We start from the raw sequence: 21,352 nt of genomic DNA, 5'->3' as shown, positions 1-21,352 counted from the left end.
GCCTCTAATAAACACTAGGGCCTCTCTATCTTGTCATGAACACTAGGGCCTCTAATAAACACTAGGGCCTCTCTATCTTGTAATAAACACTAGCGCCTCTCTAATAAACACTAGGGCCTCTCTAATAAACACTAGGGCCTCTCTATCTTGTCATAAACACTAGGGCCTCTCTATCTTGTCATAAACACTAGGGCCTCTCTAATAAACACTAGGGCCTCTCTAATAAACACTAGGGCCTCTCTAATAAACACTAGGGCCTCTCTATCTTGTAATAAACACTAGGGCCTCTCTAATAAACACTAGGGCCTCTCTAATAAACACTAGGGCCTCTCTATCTTGTCAAACACTAGGGCCTCTCTAATAAACACTAGGGCCTCTCTATCTTGTCATAAACACTAGGGCCTCTCTATCTTGTCATAAACACTAGGGCCTCTCTATCTTGTAATAAACACTAGGGCCTCTCTAATAAACACTAGGGCCTCTCTAATAAACACTAGGGCCTCTCTATCTTGTCATGAACACTAGGGCCTCTCTATCTTGTCATAAACACTAGGGCCTCTCTAATAAACACTAGGGCCTCTCTATCTTGTCATAAACACTAGGGCCTCTCTATCTTGTCATAAACACTAGCGCCTCTCTAATAAACACTAGGGCCTCTCTATCTTGTAATAAACACTAGCGCCTCTCTAATAAACACTAGGGCCTCTCTAATAAACACTAGGGCCTCTCTATCTTGTCATGAACACTAGGGCCTCTCTATCTTGTCATAAACACTAGGGCCTCTCTAATAAACACTAGGGCCTCTCTAATAAACACTAGGGCCTCTCTATCTTGTCATGAACACTAGGGCCTCTCTATCTTGTCATGAACACTAGGGCCTCTCTATCTTGTCATAAACACTAGGGCCTCTCTAATAAACACTAGGGCCTCTCTAATAAACACTAGGGCCTCTCTAATAAACACTAGGGCCTCTCTATCTTGTAATAAACACTAGGGCCTCTCTAATAAACACTAGGGCCTCTCTAATAAACACTAGGGCCTCTCTATCTTGTAATAAACACTAGGGCCTCTCTAATAAACACTAGGGCCTCTCTATCTTGTCAAACACTAGGGCCTCTCTAATAAACACTAGGGCCTCTCTATCTTGTCATAAACACTAGGGCCTCTCTATCTTGTCATAAACACTAGGGCCTCTCTAATAAACACTAGGGCCTCTCTATCTTGTCAAACACTAGGGCCTCTCTAATAAACACTAGGGCCTCTCTATCTTGTCATAAACACTAGGGCCTCTCTATCTTGTCATAAACACTAGGGCCTCTCTATCTTGTCATAAACACTAGGGCCTCTCTATCTTGTCATAAACACTAGCGCCTCTCTAATAAACACTAGGGCCTCTCTATCTTGTAATAAACACTAGCGCCTCTCTAATAAACACTAGGGCCTCTCTAATAAACACTAGGGCCTCTCTATCTTGTCATGAACACTAGGGCCTCTAATAAACACTAGGGCCTCTCTATCTTGTAATAAACACTAGCGCCTCTCTAATAAACACTAGGGCCTCTCTAATAAACACTAGGGCCTCTCTATCTTGTCATAAACACTAGGGCCTCTCTATCTTGTCATAAACACTAGGGCCTCTAATAAACACTAGGGCCTCTCTAATAAACACTAGGGCCTCTCTATCTTGTAATAAACACTAGGGCCTCTCTAATAAACACTAGGGCCTCTCTATCCTTTCATGAACACTAGCGCCTCTCTAATAAACACTAGGGCCTCTCTAATAAACACTAGGGCCTCTCTAATAAACACTAGGGCCTCTCTATCCTTTCATGAACACTAGCGCCTCTCTAATAAACACTAGCGCCTCTCTAATAAACACTAGGGCCTCTCTATCTTGTCATAAACACTAGGGCCTCTCTATCTTGTAATAAACACTAGGGCCTCTCTAATAAACACTAGCGCCTCTCTAATAAACACTAGGGCCCCTCTATCTTGTCATAAACACTAGGGCCTCTCTATCTTGTAATAAACACTAGGGCCTCTATCTTGTAATGAACACTAGGGCCTCTCTATCTTGTAATAAACACTAGGGCCTCTCTATCTTGTCATAAACACTAGGGCCTCTCTAATAAACACTAGGGCCTCTCTAATAAACACTAGGGCCTCTCTAATAAACACTAGGGCCTCTCTAATAAACACTAGGGCCTCTCTATCTTGTAATAAACACTAGGGCCTCTCTAATAAACACTAGGGCCTCTCTATCTTGTAATAAACACTAGCGCCTCTCTAATAAACACTAGGGCCTCTCTAATAAACACTAGGGCCTCTCTAATAAACACTAGGGCCTCTCTATCTTGTCATGAACACTAGGGCCTCTAATAAACACTAGGGCCTCTCTAATAAACACTAGGGCCTCTCTATCTTGTAATAAACACTAGGGCCTCTCTATCTTGTCATGAACACTAGGGCCTCTAATAAACACTAGGGCCTCTCTATCTTGTCATGAACACTAGGGCCTCTAATAAACACTAGGGCCTCTCTATCTTGTAATAAACACTAGGGCCTCTCTAATAAACACTAGGGCCTCTCTATCTTGTCATGAACACTAGGGCCTCTCTAATAAACACTAGGGCCTCTAATAAACACTAGGGCCTCTCTAATAAACACTAGGGCCTCTATCTTGTAATAAACACTAGGGCCTCTCTAATAAACACTAGGGCCTCTCTATCTTGTCATAAACACTAGGGCCTCTCTATCTTGTAATAAACACTAGGGCCTCTCTATCTTGTAATAAACACTAGGGCCTCTCTATCTTGTAATAAACACTAGGGCCTCTCTAATAAACACTAGCGCCTCTCTAATAAACACTAGGGCCCCTCTATCTTGTCATAAACACTAGGGCCTCTCTATCTTGTAATAAACACTAGGGCCTCTCTAATAAACACTAGGGCCTCTAATAAACACTAGGGCCTCTAATAAACACTAGGGCCTCTAATAAACACTAGGGCCTCTCTATCTTGTAATGAACACTAGGGCCTCTCTATCTTGTAATGAACACTAGGGCCTCTCTAATAAACACTAGGGCCTCTCTAATAAACACTAGGGCCTCTCTAATAAACACTAGGGCCTCTCTATCTTGTCATGAACACTAGGGCCTCTCTGTCTTGTAATAAACACTAGGGCCTCTCTAATAAACACTAGGGCCTCTCTATCTTGTAATAAACACTAGGGCCTCTCTATCTTGTCATGAACACTAGGGCCTCTCTATCTTGTCATAAACACTAGGGCCTCTCTAATAAACACTAGGGCCTCTAATAAACACCAGGGCCTCTCTAATAAACACTAGGGCCTCTCTAATACACACTAGGGCCTCTCTAATAAACACTAGGGCCTCTCTATCTTGTCATAAACACTAGGGCCTCTCTGTCTTGTAATAAACACTAGGGCCTCTCTAATAAACACCAGGGCCTCTCTAATAAACACTAGGGCCTCTCTAATAAACACTAGGGCCTCTCTAATAAACACTAGGGCCTCTCTATCTTGTCATGAACACTAGGGCCTCTCTATCTTGTCATAAACACTAGGGCCTCTCTGTCTTGTAATAAACACTAGGGCCTCTCTAATAAACACTAGGGCCTCTCTATCTTGTCATGAACACTAGGGCCTCTCTATCTTGTCATAAACACTAGGGCCTCTCTAATAAACACTAGGGCCTCTCTAATAAACACTAGGGCCTCTAATAAACACCAGGGCCTCTCTAATAAACACTAGGGCCTCTCTAATAAACACTAGGGCCTCTCTAATAAACACTAGGGCCTCTCTATCTTGTCATAAACACTAGGGCCTCTGTATCTTGTCATAAACACTCTCCCATTGAAGCTTTTCTGTTGTTTCCTTTTCTTTTCTAGGTTCACAGGAGCCGGCCAAGATGAGAAGGTGATCAATGCTTCAGCACTGCCATGCAAAGAATACTTCCTTTGGATGACCAGGGAATGGTGCTATATGGACAACACCAAATTCTGATCTTTTTCACGCTGTGTGGTTCCTTCTCATCATCTCAGGAACCGGTTCTCCAAGTTTGTTAAAACAGCACGCTGATGACTCAGGGAATTATGACAGACAGTACATGAAGGATGTTTTTTTTTTTGAAGGACATGTGATTTCCTTGAAGTTATGAAGTATCTTTCGGAGCCATAAAAAAAGCTCACAGTGGATGTGGTGTATTTACAACTGAAGTACTTTTGTTGTGACTTTCAATTTTTTTTTTCTGTAATATGTTATGAAAGTGTGAAATATGAATATGAAGTGTGAAAAAACAAGCAATTGTCAATCTGGTGAGGTCATTGTTTTGCTTTAGATGTTTGTTTTTATTTTGTCTGATGGAAGAACAGTATAAAGTTTACTTAATATATTTTATGGAAAAAATATGTTCTATAATACAGTAATACAATATCTTAAGTCTGTTGAATCAAACTCGTATCAGTAAAAAGTGCTGTTTCAATGCCAAAGATTTTTCAGCTCGGGTGTTCCCATGAATTGATACTGTTAATAAAAGTGATCTGGTTGTCTAATGTGTTCATTAATTGTCCTTGTCATCATTGTGTAATTCACCCTGGGTTAGAGTAGCAAAAAAGGACAGTGAGTTACAGAAACATGACTCGGGAAAATCAGCAAATTGCCTGAGTTTGCAAAAGCCTGAGTGAGGAGCGGTGTGATATAATGTACCATGTTGCACTGCAGTTTACTGTAGGTGAGGTGCGATATGATGTACCATGTTGCACTGCAGTTTAGGTGAGGTGCGATATGATGTACCATGTTGCAGTTTAGGTGAGGTGCGATATAATGTATGTTGCACTGCAGTTTAGGTGAGGTGCGATATAATGTATGTTGCACTGCAGTTTAGGTGAGGTGCGATATGATGTACCATGTTGCAGTTTAGGTGAGGTGCGGAATAATGTACTACAGGTGTGGATGTAGGGGTGCGGTATGGTGTACTACAGGTGCGGATGTAGGGGTGCAACCACACTAAAACTTTAGGTCTTAGCCAAAAGGAATAGATGGCTAATACAGAAACGTTTTATTTATTTTCAAAGCCACCAGAGGTGGGGCACCCAGCTCTTAACTGCAGCAGAGGTGGGGCACTGCTGCCTGACATTCGTGTTTTGTGCTGATGAAAGAGCAGTCAGGTACCCTGTTTTTTCCATCTATCTACAGTAGATGTTAGGAGACACAACTCCCACTTCATTGGCCCTGTGTTGTCAAGTATGCCTTCACAAACGTGATGTGTTTTCTCCCCTTACTTTTGTCAACATGTAGTGTAATAATGCATTCATTATCAGATTTTCGCTCTGGCTCACAAAATCAATTTATATTTTTGTGCATACTTGACAAAATTAAACATTTCTGTACTGTACGGATTTAACCCTTCTCAATAACAGTCTCAGAAACAAGTATTGAGGATCTGAAATAAACTTGTCATTTGTTACTCTGCTAATTAAAAAAGCAACATAGGTTGTTTTGAATAGTGGTCAGGAGTTCGGGCTAGGGTTACTCTATCTTGGTTTTGACCGAGCCATACACATTATTCTAATCAAAGTGTTGCTTCAGGAACACAGAAGGATTTGATTTGCTGAATAAGTATCAACAGTTTTTGTCAGAATCACAAACTGTGCCTTGAGAATAATCTGGCTATCAGTTTCTGTATGAATGTACTCTCATAACTCTTTCCTGTTTCTGTATGAATGTACTCATAACTCTTTCCTGAAGCTTTCTTTGTATGGAAACTGAAAAGAATCCAATACAGTTGCATTGGTGTCACACAAGCATTACACAATTATATTCTAATGAATTGAATTCAAAGTGTTTTATTATGTTACATATAACAACTATAATTACCAAGAAAAAATCTCAGACTCAAGCGTTGGAAGCGTCTTCATTTCTACACCTTCCAGGAATGCCATCTTTCCTGCTGAACAAGTGCAGTGAAGAGAAGTGCAGTCTTATCACATGTGGAGATCACTGCCATCGTTTGCGCTACACCTGTCCTTAACAAACTGTCAGCATTGAAGCGAAACTTTCATCATCTTTCATCAGGAAAGCTAATTTGCCACTAACGGGGGGACTCTTTGCGGGATCCCTAATTTCATATTTTCGATTAATCTTTGGTAAGTTGATTTGAATTTTCAGGACTATTCTTACTTTCAGTCCACTTCCTTGTCAATGGTTATATATGTTTGGGAAATGTCTCTGTATTATTATTTTAAACATACTTGTTTCATAGGTGTGTACATACAGTATGTACATATTCATGAGATCTTTTAAGTTAGTCCCTGAGTGTATAGCTAAACATAGTAGACCTACACAACCTAAGTATTCTCTCTCTTTGTCTTCACAGCCTTCTTTGCTGGACATGACCCTGTCACAAACTTGTGTTCTTGCTATTTATGTGTCCAGTAAGTCCAAGGATATTACCTCTTCCATCTTGTCTCAGTGTTGTCTTTTATTGACACTAACCTCACTTTCCTATCATAAATGTAATACACGGTCATCACCACTGGTTTGGTCTGGTCTGGTCTGGAACCTAAAAGGCGAAAGCAAACAAGTTTAACAGTTATACCAAAACAAGGAATGTCTGCAATTGTACAATTATTCAATACAACTAAGGTATTTAAGGGAAGCATTAGGCTGACACATTTTTAACCTAACGACTAACATGGTAAACATTTTAAGCTTTTTAAACAAATTCTCTCAACAATTCTAGGACAATTAAAAAAAAAAAAAAAAAAAGGTAGAGTACAATTCAGTTGTTGCACCATCAAGCTGCTGGTAGTTAAATACTAGCCTATAATATTAAATTGCAAACAAAGCAGAATTCCGTTTTATTGTTTTCAGTTTAAAGGAAAATTCCGGTTTTTAGCACTTTAAGGCCCTTTTCTGGTTTGTTTTGGATGAGCTAGAGTGGTGGACACCGACATTTTGACGATTGGTCCTGTCTCGACTTTTCTGACTCGTTTTGAATTGCCTTTTCACTTCTCAGGGTGGCTGGCAATGGGCATACTGTAGTAGGCTACTCAAGCATGTCCTAAAACAACCCTTAACGTTCGTTTTCAAAACTGTGCAACTCACCGAGTGGTTAGTGGTGTTCGTTGATTATTAAAAGCACATATATCGGCGCAATGTATGATTTCCAGCCGTCTTATTTGCTATTGTGTACGGAGCCCGTGAGGTGACATGAAAAAAAATAAAATACTGAGAAAAGGTATGTACTTGTGACAAACACTGACTAGGTTTGCGAGATCTTGAGTTTGTTTTGCGAGATCTCGAGTTTGTTTTGCGAGATCTCGAGTTTCTTTTGCGAGATATTGACTTTCTTTTGCGAGTCTCGCAAATCCATCAATGCATACGAGAACCACTAGAAATGTTCCGGAGAGCTTTAGCCACTGGAATTACGTTGCCGTTCCTTATTTTGGCATCTGCGTTGGTCTGAGGTTGCGTTCCGCACTGACAAGCAAAACTAGTCAGGGTGCGATTTGTGAAAAAAGCCGAGGGGGGGGGGGGGGGGGGGGGGCGTCATTGCTCCTACACATCACAAGTTTCGTTTCCCTTTCTTTAACTTGTTTAGCTGTATTCTCCAGTGCAGTGAACAAGCCGCTGCATTCTGCAGTGAGTCAAGACCAGAAGTTAACGTTACCACACACACACAGTGATAGTCTTTTGATTTTAGACAGGGCCGGTCCTACGTTATTCTGTGCCGGGGAGCAACACGCCCACGACCGCAACAGCCATTATGGCCTAGGTATACGCACGCAGCACAGGCGAGCACAGCGAGCACAGGCTACCAGGAGAAACATCAACCTATTCAGATCAATTAGTTAAAATAATATAGATGAACCATACGGGCCTGTCTACTTGTCAGTCTTGCCCGTCCAATTAGAGGGCTTTCCATCGTTTACGTTCACCATCTAAAAAAGACGCGCAAGTCAACACTGCGCTGATCAGTAAAATCAGTAAAATCGCGTAGGCTACAGCCGGCAGCTCCGTAATTGTCAGGTGTGATGAAATGTGTTCATATTCCACTTTTTATGTCATAAACGCTGCATGCCTATGAAAAGGATTTGCAGTAGGATTGTCCGATGGTCAAACTGTTGCTTCAATTTGTGTTTTAATTTATGCGACGCACCGAGTTTTGCGCAAGTTTAAAATGTTTAGCCGACAGCATAATGTGTCATTTTTGTACAATAAGTTCCACTTTTCATGTCATGAATGTAACATGCCTATGATAAGGCTTTGAAGTTGTCCAATACGGTCAATCTATTGTCTCAATTGTGTTTCATGTAGATAGATAGATAGATAGATAGATAGATAGATAGATAGATACTTTATTGATCCCCAGGGGAAATTCAAGACGCACCCAAGCTACATTCATGCATTGTTTTGCTCCAGTTGAAAATGTCTCTGTGTAATTTGTCAGCTGTGATCAAATGCCTTCAATAAATTCCATTTTTATGCCATAAATATAACATGCCTATGATTAATGTTTGTATGGCCACCCATTTGAACATTTCTGGCTACACTACCGAGAACAGAATCTCTCAACCTCACGTCTTGACAGGTCACGTCTAACGTAGCCTACTACTCCCCACGGGGGAAGGGTAACTTTTGATACATTTTTTTTAAATATAAATCATTATCAGCCAATAGGGAAACTGCCAGAAACAACAAGCAACAAGTTTTGCTCTTGTTCGCTGCATGCTGGCAAAACAAGGCACTGCAACGTAATTTCAGTGACTGAAGCTCTCCAAAACGTTTGTGGTTCTGCATTGATGGATTTGCGAGATCTCGCAAAACAAACTCAATATCACGCCAAACAAACTCAAGATCTCGCAAAACAAACTCGAGATCTCGCAAAAGAAAGTCAATATCTCTCAAAAGAAACTCGAGATCTCGCAAAACAAACTCAATATGTCGCAAAAGAAAGTCAATATCTCGCAAAAGAAACTCGAGATCTCGCAAAAACAAACTCAAGATCTCGCAAACCTAGTCAGTGTTTGTCACAAGTACATACCTTTTCTCAGTTTTTTTAATTTTTTTTTAGCTTCGTTTTTTTTTTTCCATGTCACCTCACGGGCTCCGTAATTGTGGAACTATTCACAACCACTCAATATTTGAACCTGAAGCATAGACGGTGGCGCAGCTATCAACGTGCAATGAGTCTTCCAACAGAAATCAATGGGATTTTACAAAATGCCAAATAAAAGACGACAGAAACTGTATTTCGCTACGCTACTTGTTTTGGAACATCAACGAACACCACTAACCACTCGGTGAGTTGCACAGTTTTGAAAACGAACGTTAAGGGTTGTTTTAGGACATGCTTGAGTAGCCTACTACAGTATGCTCATTGCCAGCCACCCTGAGAAGTCAAAGGCGATTCAAAACGAGTCAGAAAAGTCGAGACAGGACCAATCGTCAAAATTTCGGTGTCCACCACTCTAGTTCACCCAAAACAAACCAGAAAAGGGCCTTAAAGTGCTAAAAACCGGAATTTTCCTTTAAGGATAGTTGATAGCTAATCATATTTTTTAAAATATAAAACGTAAACAGTTAGAAAACTTTGTAGGCAAAGAGTTTGTTGTTGCTGTTGATAAGCATATGAGTCTTAAGGACGGATCATTCTGATACTAAGTATCTTGATAACCAACTACCAACAAGAATCATGGGTTTCATGAGGTCCCTTCACCATATAATCAAGCACCATGCAGTCTGCATTCATAATCTATTCTAGGTGCTTGATAATACACCTGTGGAAAGTTAGCTGATGTTGAATAGAAACCATGTAGGCTAGGCCAAACCAGAGCCGTCTGTAATTCTCTGGTTTACATTAACGTTCTAGTTAAAACGCTGCTGGTTAGTAATGAGCAAATGTAACGTTAGCTTAGCTGGGAGCCAACGTTACGTTTGATTGTTGTTAACGTTATGTTTGATTGTCGTTAACGTTAGCTATCAAACCTACAGCTAACTGACTGAGCCCTAAAGTTGACGACATTAACGTTGATCAACAGTGAGTTTCCTTACATAATAAATATCAACGTAGCAAGGTGCTAACGTTAACTATTTCACTAACGTTAACGTTACCTAACATTAGTTTAGCTATTTGTGACCCATCATTTCATACTACATATTTAACGCTAACGTAACATAACATAATGTTTGACGACATAAATTACTCAAATACCAAAAACCGGAACACTTACCTTGTCTGTAATTAGTGAAATGTGCCTCAGAAGGAGAGTTTTACGAGCAAATAAAGTTACCACAGCACAGCAGGCAAAGACGTTCAGAAAATCCACAGCTCCAGTGGTACTATGTTGAGTAGTTGATTGCTTTCAGCTGCAGGTCACGTCATAATGCTAAAAGTTGCCGCCACAGCGGTCAATGTTAACTCTATGAGAATTTCTTGCTCTTTTATCGTACATATCTCAAAAAGTATAAAGTTTACAAATGTGAAAAATACATTGGCCAAATCTCTGTTACAAGACCAAGAAGATTGTTTGAATGACGTCAAACGGTTCAGTGGTTTTAGAGCCTTTGAACGTCAAAGTTGGTCGGAAGAAGAATATTAAGAAGAACAGCGATAATAGTCCATTGCATTTACATGCAATGCAATAATGCCAATTGAGATCACAGTTCACTCTTTTCTACTTTATATATCCCCTGTCCACAGCTATTTTGGGTACACTTCACTTCCAGCCTCTACTGGGTAAGATCCCTGAAGTAGACCCAGTGGTGGTGCGTTCTGGGGATGATGCCACCCTGTCAGTGCCAGGGATGATGGGCATCCTCTCCGCGACATGGCATGCCCCCGGTGGGGTGATACTGGGCCTATGGGCACAAGGTCCAGATGGCGGCCCATCAGGGGTGGCCTACAGTCATGTCCCTCAGTACAGCGGTCGGGTGAAAATCACAAATTCACAACTCCGGATCTCAACAGTTCAGATTGATGATGCTGGAAACTACACTGTCACTGTAGTCACCAATAGTACCAGTGGTATAACCGTCAGTTCTGTGTGGGTGCAAGTGTATGGTGAGTCATGGTTTTGTGTGTTGGGATATAATTAGGTTAAGATTTATCTTCTTAGATCTATACAATATATATTTCGGTAACAGACTACAAAAGATTGGAGATTTACTGTATAGGGAAGGATATTATATCAATTTCAGTCAAATTGAATTAACTTTCACAGCTACAGTAAGCAAGCATTACTACAGAGAGAGAGAGAGTGAAAGAAAGAGAGAAGACATTCTGGGGAAAAGCAGAATGCCAGAATGTCAGGGGCCATGGACAAAAACTGCAGCAGCCAGTATAGGGGAGTTGGGCCTCTAGCGTACAGCAAGTTGCAGTATGTTCTTACAAGGAAGAAGAAGAAAGCATGCTGGGTACTGTAGTCATGTTTACAGCAAGTTGCAGTATGGCAGTATGTTCTTACAAGGAAGAAGAAGAAAGCATGCTGGGTACTGTAGTCATGTTTACAGCAAGTTGCAGTATGGCAGTATGTTCTTACACGGAAGAAGAAGAAAGCATGCTGGGTACTGTAGTCATTTTTACAGCAAGTTGCAGTATGGCAGTATGTTCTTACACGGAAGAAGAAGAAAGCATGCTGGTTGTTTTGAAATAGGTTTCTGTGAGTCTCAAAATATAATTTTGAGCAATCTAATCACATTACAGAAGACACGTTGATGAAACACACAGTATCAGAGATACTGGAGGCAGCTAATGCTGGCTTAGGTGAGTCACCCTTTCTTACAGTATCTGTTGTAATGTGTACAATAGGAATTGCCTTTTCTATACTGTATGCCTTATCTTCACATTCTTATGGTCACATGACAAGAAAGATGTTTTGTTTTGCTAGACGACATTTCTGTGGCCCCAGTGGATCAGAGAAACGCTGATCCTTGCACAGCACGCGGCTGTACATGGGAGAAATCTACAGATGGAAGCGTCTACGTACCGTACGTCCTTGGCAATGAATACTGTGAGTGATCTGCTAAATCTACTGGCCTGAAATCTGTATTTTTAATAGCTCATATCTTCCTTGGCTTACTGGTTAGTGCTTCGTACTTGTAACCGGAGGGTTGCCGGTCCGAATCCCGACCAGTAGGCACGGCTGAAGTGCCTTTGAGCAAGGCACCTAACCCCTCACTGCTCCCAGAGCGCCGCTGTTGTTGCAGGCAGCTCACTGCGCCGGGATTAGTGTGTGCTTCACCTCACTGTGTGTTGAGTGTGTTTCACTAATTCACAGATTGGGATAAATGCAGAGACCCTCATGGGATCAAAAGAGTATATATACTTATACTTACTTATATCTTTTGTTCTATTTCGTTCTTCTATTGTTCCATAAGACATACTATATCTTCCATGCACATGTTTTGATGACTTATAGTGCCAGTCACAGTTTCTGTTTGCTATTTGAACTGTAGCACCAATTGATAGGAATCTCATTCAGAGGGCCATGGCTTCGATCCAGTCTTCCAGTTGCATCCGCTTCAGACCTCGTCAAACTGAACGAGACTACCTGCAGATATATTCTGGGACAGGGTATGAAAATCAATATGAGTCCTTAACTCTAATGCACTTACCTTTATAGATAGACTTGAATTTCCCCTGGGGATCAATAAAGTATCTATCTATCTATCTATCTATCTGTCTAGAAAACAGATACTCTATTCACAACTAGAATGCAAATGAATATTTCACTCCTGTGTCTCCTTATTTTATTTATATATTTATAAATAAATGTCACATTAGCACATTTGTGGAGGTCGCTGTAAGATAGTTGTAAGATAGTTGATGTGTGTTGCAGCTGTAGCTCGTTCGTTGGACGGCGAGGCAGCGTGCAGCAGGTCTCTCTGCAGCGTCCAGGGTGTATGTTCCTGGGTACCATCCAGCATGAGTTCCTACACGCCCTGGGCTTCAATCACGAACATCAAAGGAGTGATCGAGACAAGTATGTTCGCATCCATCTGGAGAATGTACAGTCAGGTGAGTAAGAAGTGTTTAAATAGTGTACAGTTTCTTAACTGTCTCATTTACAGTATGGAAGAAAAAAAAAACACACACACACATGCAGTTTTTTAACAATTCAGTCTTGATTTTTTTAAGGCAAAGAAAGAAACTTTGAGCAAGTGGACACTCTGAACCAGAACACTCCATATGACTACAGCTCAGTTATGCATTACCACAGGTGAGTACTGTCCACCTGTCTGACCACAGGTGAGTACCGTCCACCTGTCTGACTGACCCGTCCACTTGTCTGACCAAAGGTGAGTAATGCTCAGAACTGTCCACCTGTCTAACAAAAGGTGAGTAATGCTCAGAACTGTCCACCTGTCTGACTGACTTATGCTTAACGATGATATAGCTTACCATAGTGTTAAACCACCAGGCTTGTTTTTGGTGAGATAACATGAGGGAGACCACACATGGAGAAAGGTTAAAAAAAAGAAATGTATTAAAGTAAATAAGTTACTGAAAACATGAAATGCTGTTAGGATAAGTCTGATAGTAAGAAATAAGAGTTTAAATCAGAGTTATATGTGATCATCCAAAGAAAGACAGAAGTGATGCATGCTGGGAAGGAAAGAGGGAATGCCCCTTATGTTCCACCACTCCCACTTCTGCCTGGTGCTCACGGCTCTGGTCTGCTAGTTCCGGCTAGTTAGCTTCTGCCTGGTGCTCACGGCTCTGGTCTGCTAGTTCCGGCTAGTTAGCTTCTGCCTGGTGCTCACGGCTCTGGTCTGCTAGTTCCGGCTAGTTAGCTTCTGCCTGGTGCTCACGGCTCTGGTCTGCTAGTTCCGGCTAGTTAGCTTCTGCCTGGTGCTCACGGCTCTGGTCTGCTAGTTCCGGCTAGTTAGCTTCTGCCTGGTGCTCACGGCTCTGGTCTGCTAGTTCCGGCTAGTTAGCTTCTGCCTGGTGCTCACGGCTCTGGTCTGCTAGTTCCGGCTAGTTAGCTTCTGCCTGGTGCTCACGGCTCTGGTCTGCTAGTTCCGGCTAGTTAGCTTCATTGGGATAACACGACAGAAGAGGATGAAGAAACTAACTTGGGAGGAAACAAAAATTACAATCAGGAGGTCAGATGGCAAGATTGTAGGCCTACCTCGCCACCCAAGGCTATGCGCCTCTACGGAGTGGGTAGATGATATGCGCCTCTACGGAGTGGGTAGATGACGGCACCACGGCGGTGGCCTCCTGGATCATATATATTTTAGAGACGGACTGGCCATTCTCAGCACAGTAACTCAATACATAACTGCCATATAAAGTGCTTTCTTTATTTAAACCCAATGCATTGTCTGATTATTTATTGTCTAAAATGCTAAAACCAAAACACTTACTGCGGGGCAGTATTATCTGCTTGGTAACCATGGTAATTATTTTTAGAAAGTCATCACAGAACAGCCACTCCTGAGTCAGTGTTCTCCTGACTTCAGATAGGGAAGGTAGTAATCACAGTAATGTCACCAAATCCTAAATAAACGTTCCAAACTTCAGGACAAACCATAACATAGAACTCTGCCATCTCAATGTATTGCAATGGACGTACTCCTCAACCAGAAGTTTGAATGTGTGTAATTGAGACAAAGGTTTCTCTGTGCCAGCAGTGATCACCTGATGAGATCAGAGTGTTTCCCTGAAACTGCCAAGGAATGATGACTCATAAAAATGTGTCTGATGAGAGTATGTCTCTGTTTCCTCCAGTGATCATGACATTACAACAGGATGTCATTTGAGTCGCTGACAGATTTGTCAGTATTGTTCAAACTGTAATTCAGCTCAAATCTAGCCTTACAAAGCTTAACATTGTTCTCATAACATTACTTCTATAGAAATGGTCAAACTTTTCTGTTGTATGATGTGGTTTGCTGTGAGTTACTCATTCACACCTACACATTCACATTTACTATGCACATATATTCAGTACATTTATACTTTAAAACAAAAAAGTGTTTTTGGAAACAAACAGTAACAGACAAGTCAGGATGCATGGCATGCACGGTATTAGAAGATATGGTGACAAAAATAATGCAACCTATACAAAAAAAATAGGGTCCATCCTAAATCTACTTTGTTTTCAGAACAACTGTGCTTTACAGTGTAAAATTGTACTATAATACAATAGTATAGTGTTATACAGAGCAGCTCTGGGACTCCACAGCAGACTCTATACCATGATACTTATTTAAGAGCAAAGATTCAAGAGCGCTCCACTCTAAGATCTTTGCTATAGATGATCATGGTATGAGACTCAGACTCTATACCAGTGGTCCCCAAACTTTTTCTTCCGAGGGCCAGCTCACTATGCCTGGCTCTAAGAGAGGGCCAGAGACTCGGAGTATAAGAGTTACCATAAATAGCTTAGTGCTGTGAACAACAGCAGTCTACCTTAGTTGAATATCCCATTACATTTAATCATAGGCTACTGCAATTTAATACCATTGTTAGCTGTGTTTATGTTGCCATCATGCCATATCAGTGTAAAATGTAGCTCAAATGAAATAATACTAATAAAAAGACTTTAGCATTGCCAAAAGTATTAGCAGGGAGTCCCAAAAGTATATTTTATTAAAAATGTGTGAACTCTGAACTCTGTGTCTTTGCATACACAGCTCAAGTTGTGAACAAGCAATATCCTACAAATAATTTAAAGTTCTCAAACTTTGAGAGCTGGCAAAAACATCTGAAATGACCACCATTCTAACTTTCACTCACCTGATGAGAACTTTGTGAACTATGTTTGACTATGAACATTTCAACGAGTGAATAAAAATAGAAATAATTATCCCAGAAAGTCCCAGAAATATGACTTGAATAGAAGTTAGTTAGTTATTAACAATTAATTGATAAACTTTTAGAATACTTTGAGCACTGATGAAGTCAGCATAGGCCTCTTACATTGTTTGCAGGTAGGCCTACTATACAGTACATTTCATTCCATTTTCGATGGCAAACGCAAAACAGCGCCAAAACAACCACCAGTGGACAAAAAGAATGTTACATGTGTACTGTTAAGACTCGCCATAGAGAATGAATGGGGTAAATTACGGAGGTTACAGTTTGACGATGTCGTACTCCCGTGCGGGCCAGATGCTATATACCACGGACATGTTTTGGGGGGCCACCCAAAATGAGGTGGCGGGCCGTAGTTTGGGGACCACTGCTCTATACCATGGTACTTATTATAGGGCAAAGATTCTAGAGCGCTCCACTCTAAGATCTTTGCTATAGATTATCATGGTATGAGACTCAGGGCCAGATGTACGTACATTTGCGAATGTAGCGTTATCAGTGTCATGGACAAACCGCAGATTGCGAACGCTGTCAGACCCAAGTTTCCGTTGTATTTATCAATCTAGTGTAAACTGCGCCTTTCTCTGCCTTTCTCCGCCCATAAACGCAATTTACGAACATCCACAACTGAACAGCAGAGCCTACAGTACATACAAGCGCAGTTGAATGAAGTTAACTGATGACAACATTAAAAAGAATCAAACGTTTAGCGATCATGAAATAATACCATACATGATAAGATGTCAACAAGCAGGGAGATAATGAAGATCAGTAGTTTTACTCAAACTACTTGTGCATGTAGGCTATGGAAAATTGGTCAAATCTAGCAAGTAGGAAAGTTTAAGTGAATGACGTGAAAGTGAAAGTCAGACATTCGAAAGGCCAATGAAAGTTAGGGATCCCTACTGAAAAAACCAGCCTGACCAGCTAAAGGTGGTTTGCTGGTTGACCAGCTTGTTGACCAGCTTGTTTGACCACCCTATGATGGTTGACCAGCTAGACCAGCAAATCTCTTGCGAAAACATACCTTCAGCTGGTTTACCCACCTAACGATGGTAATTCAGCTGATTTTGCTTGTCGTACCACCTCAAGCTGGTCATTTTAGCTGGTGTTGCTGGTCTACACTGCTGATTTAACTGGCCGTGCCAGCTTATGTTGGTCAAACCAGCATGACCATCTTACACCAACAATGTCAAGCTTGGCAGGCTGGTCACCAGCATGACCATCTTGCACCAGCTGTATCCCACAAGACAGGCTGGTCAAACCAGCATGACCAGCTTCCTCAGATGGTCATGCCAGCATATCCAGCTGGTGGCCCAACCAGCTACACCAGCAAAGACCAGCAAGAGCTGGAAGAAAACCAGCAAAGACCAGCTAAAACCAGCTACCAGCATAAGCTGGTTTCTAGCTGTTTTTTTCAGCAGGGATGCTTTTGATAGTAGGCTACAAATACTTTACAACACCTGCTTTAACAAGGTGGAAGTATTTAGGCGCAGAATAGACGTGCGCTTTCAGGAGCAGTCTTTGTACATACCGCGGAATACATAATTAGGCACTCTTTACTCTTCCCCTCCCATCTTTTTATGCTAAACTCCCACTTTCCCCTGGATCCTCCCATGAATGTATATGCATGACACGAATAACGCAATCAGCCATTTTCAGCTCCCGCGACAGGCAGTTTGCGCTTTTACATCATTGTGGCCTGTTTCTACATACCTCGCAATGATTTTACACGCACGTTGCGAAACAAAAAACGCCTGAAGTGGGTGCAAAAGCAAAAAAAAATAGTACATCTGGCCCTCAGACTCTATACCATGGTACTTATTATAGAGCAACGATTCTAGAGCGCACCACTCCACTCAAGTCTTTTCCTGTTTTCATTTCGAAATGTCTGGATATGTCTTGGAACAACCACCTTACAGTAGGCTGGGCCCTCTGCCCTGAATCTGAGGAAGACCGCAAGGTCGAAACGTCATGTGCCAAATAATGAGAAAATAAACTCAACAAAAGAGTACCAAGGAGTGTGCGAACTTTTTTCCTAAAAAACTTGACCTTTTTTTGTTCAGCACCCGGGATGTGCACAAAGTCTCCTGTGAAGTGGGCCCTCTGCTCTGCCTCCATAACCCAACAAAACTCTGCCTCCATAACCCAACTAAACTCTGCCTCCATAACCCAACAAAACTCTGCCTCCATAACCCAACTGAACTCTGCCTCCATAACCCAACTGAACTCTGCCTCCATAACCCAACTGAACTATAACCCAACAAAACTCTGCCTCCATAACCCAACTGAACTATGATCTACCGAAGTGGCCCGGATTGCATCTGTGATAGTTTTTGTCCTTGCTCTCTTATATGGTCTCCCTTGTGTCTTCTTAGCCATCACTGGGGCAGCCGTGGCCTACTGGTTAGGGCTTTGCCAGATCGATCCCTGACCAGTAGGAAAAATGTGGGCAGGGGAAGTGGTTGAGCACTGCTCTCCCATGCCCATATCCACGGCTGAAGTGCTTGAGCAAGGCACCTAACCCCAAGCACTGCTGTAGCAAGGCAGCTCACAAGGCAGCTCACTGCTCCGGATTAGTGTGTGCTTCACCTTACTGTGTGTTCACTAATTCACGAATGGGATAAATGCAGAGACCAAATTCCTTGCATACACAAGTATACTTGGCCTATAAACCTGATTTACATTTACATCAAGAACAAAATTGAACTGAAAAGACTTCCTTGTGTTTCAGAGCAGCTTTTTCCAAGAATGGCCAGGCCACCCTGGTGCCCATCCCTAATTCCAGCGTTCCTATTGGGATAGCTTTCAGCATGAGCCACAATGACTTCATCCGACTCAACAGGCTATACGAGTGCAGTGAGTTCTATTTCTGTCACCGCCCTGAAGTGACAAGTCGTCAGTATTGCCTTCTGTTAGAGCCACTATACCACTATTAGAGTACACAAGTGGACAAGACTGCCCTCTAGACAAGACTGCACTCTAGACAAACAGAACATGGGTGAGTGTGTAGGATAAGTGGTAATGCCACCACCTCACTATCGGTCAGCCCGGGTTCAATTCCTGAATCTACCGTTGTGAGTGCTCATCGATTTGGAAAAAAGTGTATGACTTTAAACTTTTAACTTTAACTTTGTTTAAGAATCCAGCCCAGATTGGCAAGGAGCTCTAACTTACTTAGTCAAAAACAACAAAACATCACAATAATTATGGCTTGAAAAATCCCAAACCTATAGATAAACTGAGCACATTTGAAAGTACAGTCTATGTCAAGATCTGCTCTGAAATCAACCCTTCAGATGCGCTCTCTGTGAAAGTACAGTCTATGTCAAGATCTGCTCTGAAATCAACCCTTCAGATGCGCTCTCTGTGAGGCTGACCATCCAGTCCACAGCCATTGAGGGGGAGAGTGTGATCCTGCAGTGCACTTGGGCAGGAAACCAGACGAGCGTCACCTGGAGGAGGAACGGCGTGACACTCACGCCAGACTCCCGCATCGCCATGTCCGAGGGGATTCTGGGAATTAGCACACTGGAGAGAGAAGACGCAGGGGAGTACAGCTGCACTGTGTCCACCGCTGAGACTACCGAGACCACCAGAGCCACACTCATTGTCCACTGTAAGTCATGAACCTTTCAAATACAAATAAATCTAGCGCGTAAATAATACAATAAATGTACAGAAATGTATCACAAACCTACTGTAGATTCATGGCAGGGCATACCGCATTAAGTAAATGACCAAGTAAATGTCTTTTCAGACATGAAAAGTACACACTGAAAGGTACATGTCAAAGTACAAGAGCTCATGATTACATGTCAAAATACAAGAGCTACATGATTCAGAAAGGCACTTTTGGCAATTCACAATAAGTGACATGATGCACAAAACACTATAAAGTCAATAAAATGAATCTTCACTTAAGACATGCATGCATTGCTCTTCTTTCTCAGTCTCCTCTCTCACGCACTGTTCTCTTCCTCTCTCTCAGATAAATGTCTCACCCTGGGAGGTTTGATAGGGATTGTGATAGCCTGTTTCATCGTCCTTTCTGCTCTCTGTATTGCCATTGTGCTGCTCGTTAAACAGAGGAAAGGTATTATTGTTTATATATTTATTATTTATTATATTTATTATTACCAGTATTATTTTTATTTCTTTATATATATATATATATATTATTGATATTATCTGGTCTTTATTTTCCAATTTTCCAGCACAACAAAAGGTACATACGGCATATGGTGTCAACATCAGAAACCCAAACTTCATGGTGAGAATCTGACTCCTACAGGAAGTAATGTCTGCTACTGACTACTGAGGGAAAAAAAACATTATTTCTCTGTTATTTGTCTCCCAGCCCTATGGGAATACATAGGTCCAGGATTCGGCCATCTGATGAAGGATAAACAACTAAGTGACCCAGACTTAGTTGTCACCTCACGACTCGACTACTGCAACACCCTCCTGACAGGTCTCCCAGCCTGCGCAGTGAAACCACTTCAGATGATCCAGAACGCGGCGGCGCGCCTGGTCTACAACCAACCCAAAATCCAGCTACACTGGCTACCTATGGCGGCCCGCATCAAATTCAAGGCTCTAACGCTTGCCTACAAAGTAGTCTCCGGTTCTGCTCCCACCTACTTAAATGCCCTCATACAGACATACGCTACCTCCAGACCGCTGCGCTCCTCAGACGAACGACGGCTAGCTCTACCACCGGTACGCTCTCATCTGTTGTTCCTCTTTGGTGGAACACACTGCCAGTTCCTACAAGGGCAGGGACATCCCTCTCCATTTTTCCAAAAAACTCCTGAAGACCCAGCTCTTTAGAGAACATCTCCTCTCATAGCAACACTTACAACAAGTCTTGCTGATCCTAGCACTCACCAGCCATCTTAAACTGACAAGTAACTGTTAAAAACAGCACTCACTGATGCACTTATTCTTACTGTACTCTAATGCTTTTTAAATTGTCCTAAAATTGTTGAGAATTGCTCTAAAACTTAAACTGTTTACCATGTTGTAAGTCGCTTTGGCTAAAAATGCGTCAGCCAAATGTAATGTAATGTAATGTAATGACTTGCCCCCGAACTGAAGATATGGCCTGATGTCAAGAGCAGTCTGAAGAATAGCAACACACTCAAAACACACACACATTCAACACGCTCAAAACATTACACACATTCAACACGCTCAAAACATTACACACATTCAACATGCTCAAAACATTACACACATTCAATTATTAATGGGAGCTATTTTGGTGTTGCAACACGCTCAAAACATTACACACATTCAATTATTAATGGGAGCTATTTTGGTGTTGCAACACGCTCAAAACATTACACACATTCAATTATTAATGGGAGCTATTTTGGTGTTGCAACACGCTCAAAACATTACACACATTCAATTATTGATGGGAGCTATTTTGGTGTTGCAAGTTGTTTTTCTATATTTTCTCACTGATGACGTCATTGCAATCATATTTTGAGCTGTATTCAA

The 21,352-nt window shown here is 41.7% G+C and overlaps 2 protein-coding genes and 1 long non-coding RNA gene across 6 annotated transcripts in view; 2 read left to right on the top strand and 1 right to left on the bottom strand.

Annotated features, from left to right (window-relative positions):
• si:dkeyp-97a10.3 (putative uncharacterized protein DDB_G0271606) overlaps window positions 1-4,579 on the top strand; it is a 25,224-nt gene extending 20,645 nt beyond the window's left edge. The window contains exons 9-10 of one of the 2 annotated variants that reach the window (XR_006034568.1): window positions 3,909-3,986; window positions 4,043-4,579. Coding sequence is in view for 1 of the 2 variants with exons in the window: in XM_042106710.1 (XP_041962644.1) it covers window positions 3,909-3,932 (24 nt within the window). In the remaining variant the exon portion in view is untranslated. Of the gene's footprint in view, window positions 1-3,908 lie in introns of both variants that reach the window. The other variant, XM_042106710.1, reaches the window with a different exon arrangement.
• The window catches only part of LOC121720512, an 18,629-nt gene extending 8,181 nt beyond the window's left edge, over window positions 1-10,448 (bottom strand). Inside the window, exons 1-3 of one of the 2 annotated variants that reach the window (XR_006034570.1) lie at window positions 10,254-10,448; window positions 6,514-6,580; window positions 5,896-5,968 (exon numbers count right to left, since the gene is read on the bottom strand). This is a non-coding gene — a long non-coding RNA (uncharacterized LOC121720512). Of the gene's footprint in view, window positions 1-5,848; window positions 5,969-6,513; window positions 6,581-10,253 lie in introns of those variants that run through there. The other variant, XR_006034569.1, reaches the window with a different exon arrangement.
• Window positions 6,068-21,352, top strand: LOC121720511 (zinc metalloproteinase nas-33-like). 2 transcript variants are annotated; one of them, XM_042106714.1, is made up of 14 exons: window positions 6,068-6,164; window positions 6,395-6,452; window positions 10,724-11,083; window positions 11,726-11,785; window positions 11,910-12,032; window positions 12,478-12,595; window positions 12,861-13,039; window positions 13,160-13,241; window positions 18,579-18,703; window positions 19,203-19,463; window positions 19,836-19,940; window positions 20,062-20,117; window positions 20,205-20,272; window positions 20,928-21,352. In XM_042106714.1, the coding sequence occupies exons 2-13, from the start codon at window positions 6,410-6,412 to the stop codon at window positions 20,220-20,222; spliced, it is 1,530 nt and encodes a 509-aa protein (XP_041962648.1). In that variant the 5' UTR covers window positions 6,068-6,164; window positions 6,395-6,409; the 3' UTR covers window positions 20,223-20,272; window positions 20,928-21,352. The 2 variants fall into 2 exon arrangements, with proteins under 2 accessions (XP_041962648.1, XP_041962647.1); XM_042106713.1 differs by having other exon boundaries at window positions 12,475-12,595; window positions 20,205-20,269; window positions 20,925-21,352.

The sequence above is a fragment of the Alosa sapidissima genome, chromosome 10 (genome assembly GCF_018492685.1).
Source record: "Alosa sapidissima isolate fAloSap1 chromosome 10, fAloSap1.pri, whole genome shotgun sequence".
NCBI classification, from domain to species: domain Eukaryota; kingdom Metazoa; phylum Chordata; class Actinopteri; order Clupeiformes; family Clupeidae; genus Alosa; species Alosa sapidissima.
The sequence above is the reverse complement of the archived record's forward strand: the minus strand, read 5'-3'. Positions and strand labels throughout refer to the sequence as shown.

What these genes read in the sequence shown, in the direction of transcription:
- LOC121720511 (XM_042106713.1), top strand. Translation starts at nt 6,410, where the DNA reads ATGACCCTGTCACAAACTTGTGTTCTTGCTATTTATGTGTCCA. An exon ending in GGCAGCTAATGCTGGCTTAG is followed by an intron (nt 11,786 to 11,909) that starts GTGAGTCACCCT and finishes TTGTTTTGCTAG; the next exon opens with ACGACATTTCTGTGGCCCCA. An exon ending in CGTCCTTGGCAATGAATACT is followed by an intron (nt 12,033 to 12,474) that starts GTGAGTGATCTG and finishes CTATTTGAACTG; the next exon opens with TAGCACCAATTGATAGGAAT.